The sequence below is a fragment of the Charadrius vociferus genome, unplaced genomic scaffold, assembly GCF_000708025.1.
Source record: "Charadrius vociferus isolate BGI_N301 unplaced genomic scaffold, ASM70802v2 scaffold55, whole genome shotgun sequence".
NCBI lineage: Eukaryota > Metazoa > Chordata > Aves > Charadriiformes > Charadriidae > Charadrius > Charadrius vociferus.
The window spans coordinates 2,527,437-2,541,746 of NW_009648444.1; the positions used below are offsets into that span (position 1 = coordinate 2,527,437).

Genomic DNA, 14,310 nt, shown 5'->3' on the forward strand with positions numbered 1-14,310 from the left:
TCCACTTCAACAAGAAAGTCAAGGAGTGCTCTCACTTGGAATAACCTATGGCATCATCATTAAAACACTGTACTATTCTTGCAACGCTGTACTGTTCTTGCTCTGAGGCTATCAAGTTGCTATGTGCTGACTTCACCACCAGAGGAGCAGTTATGAATGAAAACATGAATGAATGTAATTGGATCTTAGGTTTATAAGTATCAAACCACTGTTCTGATCTGTAAACATCTGGAAAAGGCCACTACCAAAAGCAATAATTTGCCTTTTGGACCAGGCCAGTTATTGGTACTAGCCCATTTGACAGTTGTATTATTGTGGCCCAGTAAGAAGAACATATTTGTCAATTTACTTTTTTCAGATGATGCTATTTTTAAGACAGCTATTGATGTGCTCATCTTTCCATTAAATATCCTTACCTTCTTTAACTCACAGATAGAGGTTTTTAATTTGAAAATATATGCCTAAACTGAGCATACTTGAACTGTTTCATAAGTCCAGTTCCCTCCCTTCCCATGAGAAATTTCTTGTGATAAGTTAGTTGTAACTTTAGTAGCATATGACGTCATAATTTACCTTTGAGAACAGAGAAATAATTGCTGCAATTTCATATGCAAACAAAAAAATAAATACAGAGAACCCTTTTGAAATTTGAATTTTAACACTTCCTTTGCAATAGATGTCTTTAAAAAGCTAGAGCTTGAAATAAATCTGGGAAGTGTTACCTTCAGAAAGATGAAAACGGAGTCGGTGTGCTTACACTTGTTCTCTAAATACTTCAGACATCTTGAACTGGCTGCTAATGACTGTTGAGGCTACCTGTTCTTTACATACATGAGCATATATTCCTAGAAGAAGCCTCAGAAAAGAACTTAAAGGATTTAACAGGAAGTTATTCAAAATTTCTGAAGTTAGTGGTTTAATTCTACTGTTTTCATTTAGCAGAGGGTTTAGCAAAGTCCCAATTTAAGACTATATAGTACTGAAACTTGGAAGGCATATTTCCAGAACAAAGAAATGGAAGAGATAACCTATCCACAGAACTCAGGAACAGCCTGAAAATTTATCAGAGGTAGATGCATTAAAAAAAAAAAAAGGGTATGTGCTTTCCACATGCATTGAATTCACTTTTTGTAAACATCAGAGACTGAATTGTCTGGATGGGGCTTGCACCGCAGTCTCTGCTTGATCAGTGAAAAAGCGGAGTAACTGGTGTGTAGTACTTACTAGCAGAAGTTCTGTGGCCACCAGAAAGTGATTTGACAAGCAGCAAAGATTAAGGAAGAGAGAAAAGGCTCTTGAAGAGGATTCTTAACTCTCTGCTGGGTCCATTGATAAAATCCCTGTGAAGTCTACTGTATTTCAAACTCCTTGATGATTTTAGTCGAGCGATTCTCTGGTGTCTCGTGAAAGCTCAGCATGAGATAAAGGTTCCTGGAGACTTCTAGGCAAGTGTTGAGGGAGCAGGCTGCCACTGCTGGTGTTTTGGCCAGAGAGGTAAAAGTTCACTGCCTTGAATATCAAAAGGAATTCATCAGACAAAACCTTGGAAGCTCCAGCTGAAAAAGCTGTCCAGGCAGTGATTTTGAGCCGAACTGATGAAAGCCTTTTCAAGAATGTCTTCTAGATTACTGTATTAAAAAAAAAAAAAAAAAGTCCTGATGTGTTTCAAATGAGATTGGAAGGGATTATTAACAATACCACTTCTCATCCATTCTGGAAAACAGCAGTAAACTTCCCTTGCCATGTTATTTCTTAAATTATTACTTGTTAATTACTGGTTAAGTTAGAGAGATATCTATCTTTGTAGGGACAATCTCTGTTGTAAATGCAATTCCTTAGATTTTTGTTAAAGAAATTAACAGCAAAGGCTCCAGAGTGCAGAAATGTCTTGCTATGAAGCAAACATTTTTTTTAAATTCGTTCTACATTTTTCCTCACTTTATTCCATTTACATTGGCGCTATGGTGTCTTAGAGCTCTGCATAGTCATTACTTGGCATAAAAACCTAAGCTGTCACAAGGAGACTTGGATAAATCACGATCTAAGTTATAAATTTTCTAACTCTTTGAGCTCGATTTAAAAATGGGCAATATATTTTTTCAGATTTTTAATATATATATAAAACTGTATACTAGCTGGTTTATATCTCTCATGTTACAGTGAGCTGTTCTTTTCAAAGTTTCAAACAGCAATTTTTCTACAAGGAAGAGATTTTTCTTTCTTATTCTTAAATGAGCAATGAGATAGAAATCAATTTATGTGCAAATAATGTTAAGGAGAAGAGTAGGAATTGCTTTTTTTGAGGTTTATGCTTACTTTGCATGCTATTCAATATTCTGTATGTATGGAATATCAAGAATATGGAATGTTTGTTCCATTTATGCAAGTTTGAGTATAGCTTCTGAACATCTAATATGCCACAGAATGAATTTGACATCATTTCAGCTGTAAAGCCAAATTCAAGTTCTACAGCTCTGAAGTTCACAATCAGTCATCTTCTAATGATAATTAATTCACACATCCTCCATGCTGTGATTTAATATAATTTCATTTTACAAAAAAAATAATCGGTGAGATAGTTAGCCACATGCTGTTTGAGTTATGCTCCATATGAATACAGTTGTCATTGTTTATCTTTTTTTTTTTTTTTTTTTTTCCTTCCTCCAAAGACACCACTATGGCTGCTACAGTGAACTTGGAGCTTGATCCCATTTTTTTGAAAGCCCTGGGATTCTTGCATTCAAAGAGCAAGGACTCTGCTGAAAAGCTGAAAGCACTTCTGGATGAGTCTTTGGCCAGAGGGACTGACTCAAGCTATCGTCCATCTCAGAAGGTATTGGTATCAGAGAGCACGGGTCATTTTTGTATGCCTTTTTAAAGCTCCTGCTATTCCTGATTTGTCTTTTATAGATGAAAAGTTAAAGGAGAATCAGAAATTGAGGAAAAAGAATAAGTAATTATGGAACATTCAGATTTATTATTCCTCTTTTATGCAATATAATCCATTAAATTGATTTATGTTAATGGAAAAAAAATCTCTTTATCTTGTTGATGCACCAAGACCTGTAAAAGAGATATTCAACACTATATTGCAAGTGTCATGATTTGTAATAGTACTTTTTATATTAACTTGTATATGGGTTTTTGTATTTTTGTTAGTAAGCTATCATACATGCTGTTTAATATGAACCCAAAATTATGGATTTCTCCAGTTACAATCAGAGCTAAAAGGTCTTTAAAATGCATGTTATTTTTGCCACAGGTAAATATGAAACAAAACTAGCTATTTACTGATAAATCTAGATCTCTTGTTCTTGAAATTCTGTCGATGACGTCATGAGAATGAAAAGCACAGAGTAGTTCAAAACATAAATGATTTGCAGGCTGAAGCCATCACAATCCAATGGACAAACACTATTTTTCATCTACTGAAAACTGCTAAACACCTGCTAGAGAGGATATTTGAATCTGAGATTAGTGTATGGAAATAACCAAGTGGGGACATCCTCATATTGCTACGTATTGCCATATGGATAATGAGGTAGCTCTCCCCTAGGATGCCTAGAAGTCAGCCTGGTGTGTTCTGATGATGGTCCACATGCTGGTACATTAGTCATGTTTAATTTCTACATGTACGTGGTTCTGAATAACTAAAAGGCACTATTACTGCTACCGTATACATGATGCTTATAATATTCTTTCTATTGAAATTGTTAACTCCGTGAAACCTTAACTGCAGTTCACTCTAACACAGGTCTCAACACTCTCAGGAGCCCTCTATGTCAGAGCTCAAAGCAGCGTTGGTTTGTAGTTTAAAGAGGAAGCAGGGAGCTGAATAATAGTACAAAGGGGCTTGGGAAGCCAATTCTAATAACAGCTCAGCTGGTAGTCACATGCCCTCAGGTGAGATTGAGGCTCAGGCCAGAGGAAGAAATCTTTTGTTCCCCTCTTTTCAGTGTGTCTTCAGTATCAGCTGGATTGCAGAGCTCAGAAATGGAAAAAGTACAAGAATTCCTTTACTTGCATTTTCAGGCTGCAGTATTAATTTGTGGTTGACCATGAAATGCAAGAACAGTGTAAGGAGCATAGGATTACCATAGTTGGGCCGACGAGGAAATCCATTTCCGACTCTTCACGCAACAGGAAGTCAGCAAACTTCAGAGGGCAGCTGAAGCTCAGGGCTCGGGACCCATCCCAGTATACAGCAGAGAATTACTCCCTTCTTTACCAAGTTGGGTGGGGGTTCCCTTGCCATGCACATTGCTGTGATTAATCACTCGTTTACAGACTCGCTCGCTTATCCATTGCTGACACTAATACATCATTAGTAAGAACACTTGATTTCTGGTCAGGTCTAAATTTATTAATCTGATAGGTGAATATGGACTGAGATTAAGCAGAGGTCAATATTTTCCTCAATGAGGGAATGAAGTATTGATATCTGGTGACATCAGATGTCACCTTATGTTTTTCAGCTTGTATTGAATTTTGTCCTCAGAACTATCTGAAAATGTGTTCATTATCTCTTTGAATGTTAAAAGAAGAAAAGTTTTCCTCTTTAATTAATGTTCCAAAGAGGATGTGTCTGTGGAAAAAGAGCACCTTTTCCTCTAGAAGGTGAGTGATAAGGGGAGGTTTTAATAGATGACTTCATCTTAAGCACACTAATTTGTCAATGTGATACAAAAATATGTAAGAAATGTTTTTTTAAAAAAAAAAGTGTGTATATATAGGTGATCAATGCTGTATGACATGTTGTTTGGCTAACCTGTTATCTAACTAATTGCAAACTAGGAAGTAACTCAATTGTAGGGTTTGCCTTCAATTTTTGTTTCTGTTTTTAGGAAGTAGAGCAACCAAAAGTATCTGTTACCAAACCTATTTCCAGTAAGCAAGAGCCTAAAGCTTCTTCTAGTTTGCCTTCTGGCAACAATAATGGCAAGCCCACTGCATCAGAAAAGGTGAAAAAAGAAACAGAAAAGAGATCTGCTGATAAAGTAAGTAATTTTTGTTCTCTAATGAAATAACTTGGTTAATAAACTTGCATGTTTTAGACAAAAGCTCTCTTTTTTAACTTGTGTAAGTCAACTCATCTAATTAGGTATAGCCTGTGAGCTGCATTATCCAATCACGTTCCATTTAGGCAATTCAATGAAAGTATTGTTATAATTATTCTGTGAATGTTTTCCCTGCTCATTGCAGACGGGTTGGACTAGATGACCTCTACTGTGCCTTCCAACCCAAACCATTCTATGGTTCTGTGTCTTAAATATCCTGATAATAAGAGGTTACTAAAATGTAGCGGGCTGAAATGTGGGATTCCCAAAGCTTTTTCCAGGATTTTGCAGGGAAGTACAAAAAGTGGACTTGAGCTTCTAGTTCATAAATATTTTGAAGGAAATATGTATCTGAGGAAAATATATATGTATGCAATGTAAAGTACACCACCTTATACTGCTAACCTAATTGTTCCAGTCATTTTCTCATTTTAATAATATCCATTAGCTTTTTGCATTTTCCCATTCTCTGTGTGTGTGTTTAATAGATAAAAGGGGATACTGCTGAAGGAGCTGATGCACCAAAGAAGCCCAGACTAGAAAAGCAAGAGGCTCGCTCCTCTCCTATTACGGTTCAGACAAGCAAAGACTTATCCATGCCTGATTTATCTAGCTTTGAGGAAACCAGTGCTGATGACTTCGCTATGGAAATGGGATTAGCCTGTGTTGTTTGCAGGTAAGTCAACATTGCTTCATTGCAATTGTGTAGTTACCTTTGGGTTTTTTCTGTGTACTATTGAGTTAACGCTTCCTGTAATTTTTATTCTGGAAATCACTTAAGCACATATCCAAAATTAATAATAAATTTAAGGATCTTTCATGAATAAGAATAGCTTCTTGAAAATAGAAACTTGAATGAGGAAACCATCATTTCTTCAGGAAAGATCAAAATTAATAAAACTAGACAAGATGCAAAACCTATCATAACAAATACTGATTTTTAATTATTGGAAAACAAGTTAAAATATTAATAGCTAGTGATAATAATTTTTAAAAATCAGTTCTCTTCTGAAAACAATTTTTTAGTGGCATTATTATGGGATCTGTATATGTTGCTCCTTTTTTCATAATTGTTTGACATTAGTTTACACATAACCATTTATTTTCAGTTAACAGCATAAATACATCTTGCAGTCAAGACAGGTCCTTTTTACTTTTCAATAAGGGCTCAAAAATTGGATCTTAGTAACATTCTGCTGACAATACATTTAGTGTTAACAGAAGTATAAAATATTCTTTTGAATATCCACGCTGAGATCGAATCATTTGAGTCAGGATTTGGTTTCACAGGTGATTTATATCCTTGTAAGTCCCCACCGCTGCCAAAAGGAACAGTTTGGCTTTAAAAACTCCTTTCCCTGTTCTGAGTGGTGTGTTGCCCACACAAGCTTATGATCAGCTGAGTCAGCTTCTGGGTCAACTCTCTACTTGGGTTTTTGAGTAGGTTTAGGTTTCAGGCAGCTTAGTGAGTGTAAATGCTTATACTTGCATGTGTGTGGATGCAGGCATGTAGAGCTGGGACAGAGAGGAAGGTGGGACTGTCCTTTTGGTAGCAGTATGTATTTTAGCTCATCTTAAGTGAGTTGGGAAACTGTGATTTATAACTTTGTTCTTTGGTCGTTTCCATGGTTGTTCCTGTTGTGCGGATAAGGAGGTGTCTGCAGTCCATGGAGGATACATTTCCATTGTTACAACTAATTGTACTGTTAACCAATTGTGGACTAATGAGATTTCATGTCACATTATTGCTATGTGTAAGCTCAAATGTTTAATTTCTTATTATAGACATTGAAAAAGCAAGAACAGTTAAAACATTTGAAGTATGAAATAATTATTTCAATTTTACCTTTCTTCCAGCAAATTCAATTTTTTGCTGTCTCCTAAAGGGGCAAAGTGCTATTCAGCAGTATGTTAAAGTGATACTAAAACCAGTATAGTATTTCCTTATTTCCTCCTGCCAAATAAGTTAAAGTTTTGTTTAGACAGTCTTGACCTGCTGTGGATTATTTATTCTGCATCTTCCCTGGCAAAGGAAAACGCATATAAGCATAATGAGAAATGCCTTCTAAGAAAAGAAAGTAAAGAAGGAAAATGCAACCAAGACTTGTGGCCAAGACTTTGCTTTGAAAAGCATAGGCCAGGTATGTGGTTCCATTAGCTGTTCCACAATCAATGTTTAATCTGGCTGCTGAAGGCGTTACTTCTAGCTAATCATGATCACAAATTCATTGTGCGCTTGCAAAAGGTGCATCTATCCTGGCTAACAGCAGTGGTAGATAAGGGGAGAACAACCGATGTCATCTACTTGGACTTGTGCAAAGCATTTGACACTGTCCCACATGACACCCTGGTCCCTAAACTGTAGAGACACGGATTTGATGGATGGAACACTCAATGGATAAGGAACTGGCTGGATAGTCGCACTGAGAGCTGTGGTCAACGGCTCGATGTCCAAGTGGCAAGCAGTGACAAGTGGCGTTCCTCAGGGGTTGGTACTGGGACCGGTGCTGTTTAACATCTTTGTTGGCAACACAGACAGTGGGATTGAGTGCACCCTCAGCAAGTTTGCTGATGACACCAGGCTGTGTGGTGGAGTCAACACTCTGGAGGGAAGGGATGCCATCCCAGAGGGACCTGGACAGGCTTGAAAGGTGGGCCTGAGTGAACCTTATGAAGTTCAACAAAGCCAAGTGCAAGGTCCTGCACATGGGTTGCGGCAATCTCAAGTACAAATAAAGGCTGGGCAGAGAATGGATTGAGAGTCCCAGCCCTGAGGAGAAGGACTTGGGGGTGTTGGTTGATGAGAACCTCAACGTGAGCCAGCAACGCGCCCTTGCCAGCTGCATCCTGGGTTGCATCAAAAGAAGCTGGTCAAGGGAGGTGATTCTGCCCCTCTACTCTGCTCTGGTGAGACCCTACCTGGAGTTCTGCATCCAGCTTTGGAGTCCTCAACGCAAGAAGAACGTGGGCCTATTGGAGTGAGTCCAGAGGAGCACCACAAAAATTATCCAATGATTGGAGCACCTCTCCTATGAAGACAGGCTGAGAGAGTTGGGATTGTTCAGCCTGGAGAAGAGAAGGCTCTGGGGAAACCTTATAGCAGCCTTCCAGTATCTGAAGGGGGCCTACAGAAAGCTGGAGAGGGACATTCTATAAGAGCGTGTAGTGATAGGACGATGGGTAATGGCTTCAAACTTCCCAAAAGAGGGAAGATTTAGATTAGATATCAGGAATAAATTTTTCACTATGAGGGTGGTAAAGCACTGGAACAGGTTGCCCAGGGAAGTTGTGGAGGCCCCATCCCTGGAAGTGTTCAAGTCCAGGCTGGATGAAATCTGCTGGAACTGATATCATGTGGTTCTCGATCTCCAGCTCAAGCTGGACAAGATGTTTTTCATAGTACTCGTGTTTGACTTTCTGAATCCAACACATTGGTTAGACAGTATTCCCCTATTTACTGCTCAGCTTTCAACATCTGGGCCCTTTTAGGGGTTGACCATCTTGAACCAAAATAATAACATATGAAATGTAAAAGCACTGAATACTTTGTAAAATAACTCAAGTATGAATAGTATTTTAAAAATGACATTTTTTAATAACTCAATTATTCAATCAATTGTGAATGAAAACATCATGTCCAATTGCAGAGTAGGTGGGGTTCGTAGCCAAGGTTTTGTATTTAGATTGCTTAAGAAAACAAAATAACAAGAACCTAGCTGTGGGTTCATAAATGGAAAAGAGTGCATTTGAATACTAACTATTCTTTTTTTGTAGATGTAGAAATTAAAGCAGAGACATTAAATGTTTCTTCAAGATTTGCCAAGTGTCAAATGTATTTTCATAGTGATTGGAAGTATTGAATGTTGATGCCTGTGGTGTTTTTCTTCTTGTTCTTTTATACCAAGTTAGGCATAAGGAGAGGTGGGGTATTAAAATAACTTCACCCTCTCCAATAGCTGCAGATCTTAGAAAAACAAAACTCACCAGCTGTATGGCTCCTCAGTTATATGAAGAAGAAATATTACATGCTGTTTGCAGATGATAGTGAACTCTGTCTCTCAAAAGAACCAGAAAATATATTTCTTTAAAGAAGCCTGGTTTTGAAAGAACAACCTCTTTTTTTAGGAGTACTTTTTTGTTTGTTTGTTTTCTGAAGGTAAAAAATCATTAGGTTTGTTTCTCGGTTATCGTGTCATTTAAAAATAAGTCTGGTTTAACTTGTTTCTGGGCATGAAGAGTTCATGTTTTTTTAATCAGTCTGGGATTGTTCTTTATAATTTTAAAATAGGGTGAGTCTCCTCCCTTGAGACATGGGATCAAAACATCACTGCTTTGTTCTGACCCAGTTTAGGAATAACAAACAAACAAAACGGCTTTTGAAATATCCTGCATCTAAAATAATGGTCCCTGGAATTTCAGAAATGTTTCTCCTTCTGTTCTTAAATAGCCCATTTAAAAGAGAAATATTTCTTAGAAAATGTTCCAGTATCCATATGGACGATACCTTCAGACTTCATTTTCCTGTTATGTAAAGAAATAAGGTATTACCTTTCCCCACCCATCTACAAATGGAGTTTCCATGGTTACCTGGGTACCTGCTCCTCAGGGATATGAGCAAAAGCAGCTTAGCAATTAAATAGCCTGATTTGTCATCTGAAAGAAGAAATCATTAGGAAAATGGTATTTGGCTAATTCACAGACATACTCCCAGTCATGTGTATATCACTAATTTGTCATTTATACAGCGTGATTACTTTCACCAGAGGCCCACGCAAAATTAAGTCCTCATCACCAGCTTATATGTTTGCTTCCAGGCAGGACTGCACAGTTAATCCTTTCTATTCCATCTTTCCATGATTCTGGTATTATCTCAAATTCCAAGTGTCTGTTTGTGTAGTAGGGACCAGAAGGATGGCTAATAAAACATCTTTAAAGTAGTATACACCTTGGATGATATAAATCCTATAGGAGAAAGCACTTTTACAGGCTTGTCACTGAGAAATTATTTGTTCTTGAACTGGATTGCTCTACAGCTTACAGCAAAATTATCCAAATGCAGACTAGGCCTTCATATGTAACTATAATGAGGAAGTCAATTGGTATAGAGTGAGGTATCCATAAATGCTCAGGTGAAGCAAAGCAGGTGAGGCTTACATTTCTAATATAAAAATCAAACAGGGAAATCAAAAGTATCATATCTGCATGTTTAATAGTATGGCAGTTTTAGATTTTTGTGAAAGAAATTACCTTTAAAAAAACCAAAATTTCTAAGTATTTGTTAGGAAGAAAAGGAATAAATTTCATTTGCTGCAGGTAGAAAATACACGTGAAAGCAAAAATATTTTTAGTTTTTATCTTAAGCTTTGCAAAATTTCCAACAATTGGATAATCCTTTAAGTGCTTTCTCCCATAATCTGTTCTTAACTATTTGCTCTGCAGGCAAATGACAGTTACTTCTGGGAATCAGCTAGTGGAGTGTCAGGAGTGCCATAATCTCTACCACCAGGATTGCCATAAACCTCAGGTGACAGACAAGGAAGTGAATGATCCTCGACTTGTATGGTATTGTGCCCGCTGTACCAGGCAGATGAAGAGAATGGTAGGAGTCATGTTTTTGTTTCTTATGAGCACTATTTGAGTACAGCAGGCTATTTCTAATATGTGAGAGTATTTTATGGGTTGCAGAAATCTTTGGAAGGATTTTGGAGAACCATTTTTCTCAGCAGTGCTTCCTTTTCTGCAGCTGTGTTTTTTAATGTAACATCTCAAAGACTATTCTGTAATGTGCTTTTTAAACAAAGCTTTTTAAAAAGCAGGAGTTGAGTGAAGAAGGGTGAAACAGGATTATTTCCTACTTGGTAAGCAGCAGTTGAAAACTTTTTTTTTGTTTCAGGTGATACTCAGTTTTTAGTACGTCTGCCAAATAGCCCTACAGTTTTAGTTTCCTGCTCAGCTTAGGACATGAATGGGTGTTTCCCTGTAAGACAAGACTGCAAATTTTGGTCCAGATCTTGAGTGTTGAGTGCTCTCAGGCTCAACATTAAGCTGAGGGTAGTACATTCCAGGAAAAAAATCCCTTTATTTTGATTGATCTGCATGTTAATTTCTTGACTAAACAGACTAATTATTCCTAATCCCACAGGAATTTCACTCATCTCATTATGAGAAACAAAACCATCAGAGTAAGAAAGCATCTCTGGATGCATAAAACATTAACCATTAGTTCTCATGACTTTAGTTCTGACATTTTAAAATCAAACCCTTTAATACGGCAGAAAATGTGTTGTGATTTGGAAGTGTTCTACGATAACTTAGCAAATAGCTATCTGTTGAAACAGCTCTACTAAGAAACAAGAGAAGAAGGTAATGTAAGATCCTGGCCTAGGAGTTATCACCACTGACTGAGTATATGATTATTCTGATGATCATTAGGCTTTTGAGTGTTTGCTTGACGTCTGTTTTTGCACAGGATAGCCATTGCACCCATTCAACGTTTGCCTTCAATATGCCCTTTCCTTTTTTTTTTTTTTTTTGTTTCAGCATAAATTCTACCATTTTAGCTGCTACTTCTTAGCAGACTCTTGCAGCCTGCGTGCCAGTACTGCTAGATTACATCCTTGTCTTCTTCAAATTCACCTGCCTTTGTCTTATTTCTGTGAAGGCGTGAAGGCCCGGTGCTTTCCTGTTCCCTAAGTGTCAACACTTCCATTCCTTCCAAGCTGAGCTAGCAAATCCTATTCGGTATGTTTTTTGGCTGGACTCTGTCCCCAGTACCACACTCGGCACTACTTCCACATCCCCTGTTACGTTATTTCTCAGGTACTGTTCAGCTTCAAATTGGAAAGGCTAGATTGCAATCTAATAATGCTCATGCTTTTTGTTAACAGTCACAACAGTCTATGTTATGGGACCCATAACTAATTTGGGTTTTTTTTTCTACTGCTTACATAGGCTCAGAAGACACAAAAACCACCTCAAAAACCAGCTCCTGCAGTGGTTTCAGTTGCACCAGCTGTGAAGGACCCATTGGTCAAGAAGCCAGAAATTAAGTTAAAACCTGAGAACCCACCAACTTTTCTAGCATTCAAGAGAACAGAAGTCAAGGTAATGTAGTTTAAATTTTCCAGAGGAAAAGTTTATATTTCACTGCACAAATGATCATTTTTTCAATCAGACCAATCTTTTATCACAAGAACTGTGCATGAATATAGTCTGCTATACTGTGTGTACTGAGTAGTACCATGGCATAGTGGTTTTGCATTAACACCAAAAGAGTGGGGAAAAAACCCTCAATTCAACTATAAGTCCCTATAGCATCCAGCTCTTGACTGTGTTTTTACATTACAAGGGAGAGAACAGAATTTACTCTATGGATATTTTTAATGATATTTTATACAGGTAGAAATCCTCATAAATGTGCACTAGCAGCCCAGAAAGCCAATCGCATCCTGGGCTGCATCAGAAGAAGCATTGCCAACAGGTTTAGGGAGGTGATTCTGCCCCTCTACTCCACTCTGGTGAGACCACACCTGGAGCACCTCCTCCAGCTCTGGAGGCCCAAACATAAGGATGTGAACCCGCTCAAGCGGGTCCAGAAGTGGGCCACGAAGATGATCAAGGGGCTGAAGCACCTCCCGTGTAGGGACAGACTGAAGAGAGTTGGGGTTGTTCAGTCTGGAGAAGAGAAGGCTCCAGGCAGACCTAAAAGCAGCCTTCTAGTACTTAAAGGGGGGCCCTAAAGGAAAGACGGGGAGGGTCTCTTTATCAGGGAGTGTAGTGATAGGATGAGGGGTAACGGTTTTCAACTGAAAGAGGATAAATTTACATTAGATATTAGGAAGAATTTGTTTACTGTGAGGGTGGTGAGACATTGGAACAGGTTTCCCAGAGAAGATGTGGATGCTCCATCCCTGGAAGTGTTCAAGGCCAGGTTGGATGGGGCTTTGAGCAACCTGGTCTAGTGGGAGGTGTCCCTGCCCATGGCAGGAGGCTTGGAACTAGATGATTTTTAAGGTCCCTTCCAACCCAAACCATTCTATGAATTGTATAAAAGATATGATTTGCTCTCTGTGGTCAGGTAACATGTATATTTTGATAGTTCGAAGGCTTCTCCTCCTGATAATAGGGGAAACTCTAGCTGACTCTGTGAGACTTAATTTAGGAGGCTGCTTCTTCTTGTATATGTTGCCTCATGTTTCTGTTTCTCCAAGTTATTTAATAAATATTGTCACAAGTTGGTCAAAGGTGGTGAACCAGAAGCAGCATAGTAGTCTAACAAATCAGTCTAGGAAAACACCCCTTTAACTCTGAATCAAAGCACTTACTCATGTGCTCAGTGTTTGCCATTGCTCTGCCTGGATGCAAACCATCATGAATAATATGATGGCTATTGCTCAAGCGCTTACACTTGTGAATAACTTTTTTCACTTCAGCAGAGTTATTTTATATACCTAAATGGGTTGTAAAAGTGAGGCCCAATTTTATCCATCATGTTTGCTGTTTAGAAACTGTCTGGGTATATTATAGAAGGGGTATTATTTGAATAGAGGGGTTTGATTTCCATTTTGATTCTGCTGTTTGGTAAAAGTCTGGTTTAATAATTCAGTATGTGTATTACCCCCATCTGAAAACTGGGGATTATAGGGTTTAAGGTGTGGGAACTGCAGTTAATGTGTATAGCACTTTGCAGGCAAGGAAAACTTTGTTTGCAGGAAGTTTGTCTTTTGCAGTATCTGACTGGGAAGACTACAAGAAAGTATTCCAGTGGCTTTTTTTTTTTTTTAATTGCATGTGTGGTACAGGCTGCTAAGAACCAAGAGGGGAGGAGGGGGAGGGAAGGAAAGCAAAAAGTTTAGCCTCTGCTAGTTTGACCAAAAGACTGTAATAAATGCAGTACTTAATTGCTCAGTGTCTGATTTTTGCCTGAGCATCTGTCATGTTGTTGAAAAGTGACACCGGGTAACAGCAGTAACCAATAAAAGGTGGTGGCTTGCCTCCCTTTTTTCGTACTTCACAAATTTGGGCTTTTTGCAGTTACTTCAGTTAAACCCTCCTGTAGAGTTTATGGGGGTATCACAATGCCATATGATAGCCTGCTAGTTCTATAGAAGAAAGGGAAGAAAAGGTAATACTGATTTTATGTGGCTGTGAAATTCAAAGTTGGCTGCACCTTTCCTTTACTTAATACTTTTAACTGTAGTGACTAGCGATGAGATCTTGTCCACTGGGTGTTCTGGGAAAAGAACTAAAAAAG

The 14,310-nt window shown here is 38.2% G+C and overlaps 1 protein-coding gene across 1 annotated transcript in view; it reads left to right on the plus strand.

Annotated features, from left to right (window-relative positions):
* Positions 1-950: 950 nt before the first annotated feature.
* The window catches only part of INTS12 (integrator complex subunit 12), a 14,287-nt gene continuing 927 nt past the window's right edge, over positions 951-14,310 (plus strand). The window contains exons 1-6 of the mRNA XM_009885501.1: positions 951-1,095; positions 2,670-2,833; positions 4,845-4,997; positions 5,546-5,733; positions 10,497-10,656; positions 12,009-12,161. Coding sequence (XP_009883803.1) covers positions 2,678-2,833; positions 4,845-4,997; positions 5,546-5,733; positions 10,497-10,656; positions 12,009-12,161 — 810 coding nt within the window. The 5' untranslated portion in view covers positions 951-1,095; positions 2,670-2,677. The remainder of the gene's footprint in view (positions 1,096-2,669; positions 2,834-4,844; positions 4,998-5,545; positions 5,734-10,496; positions 10,657-12,008; positions 12,162-14,310) is intronic.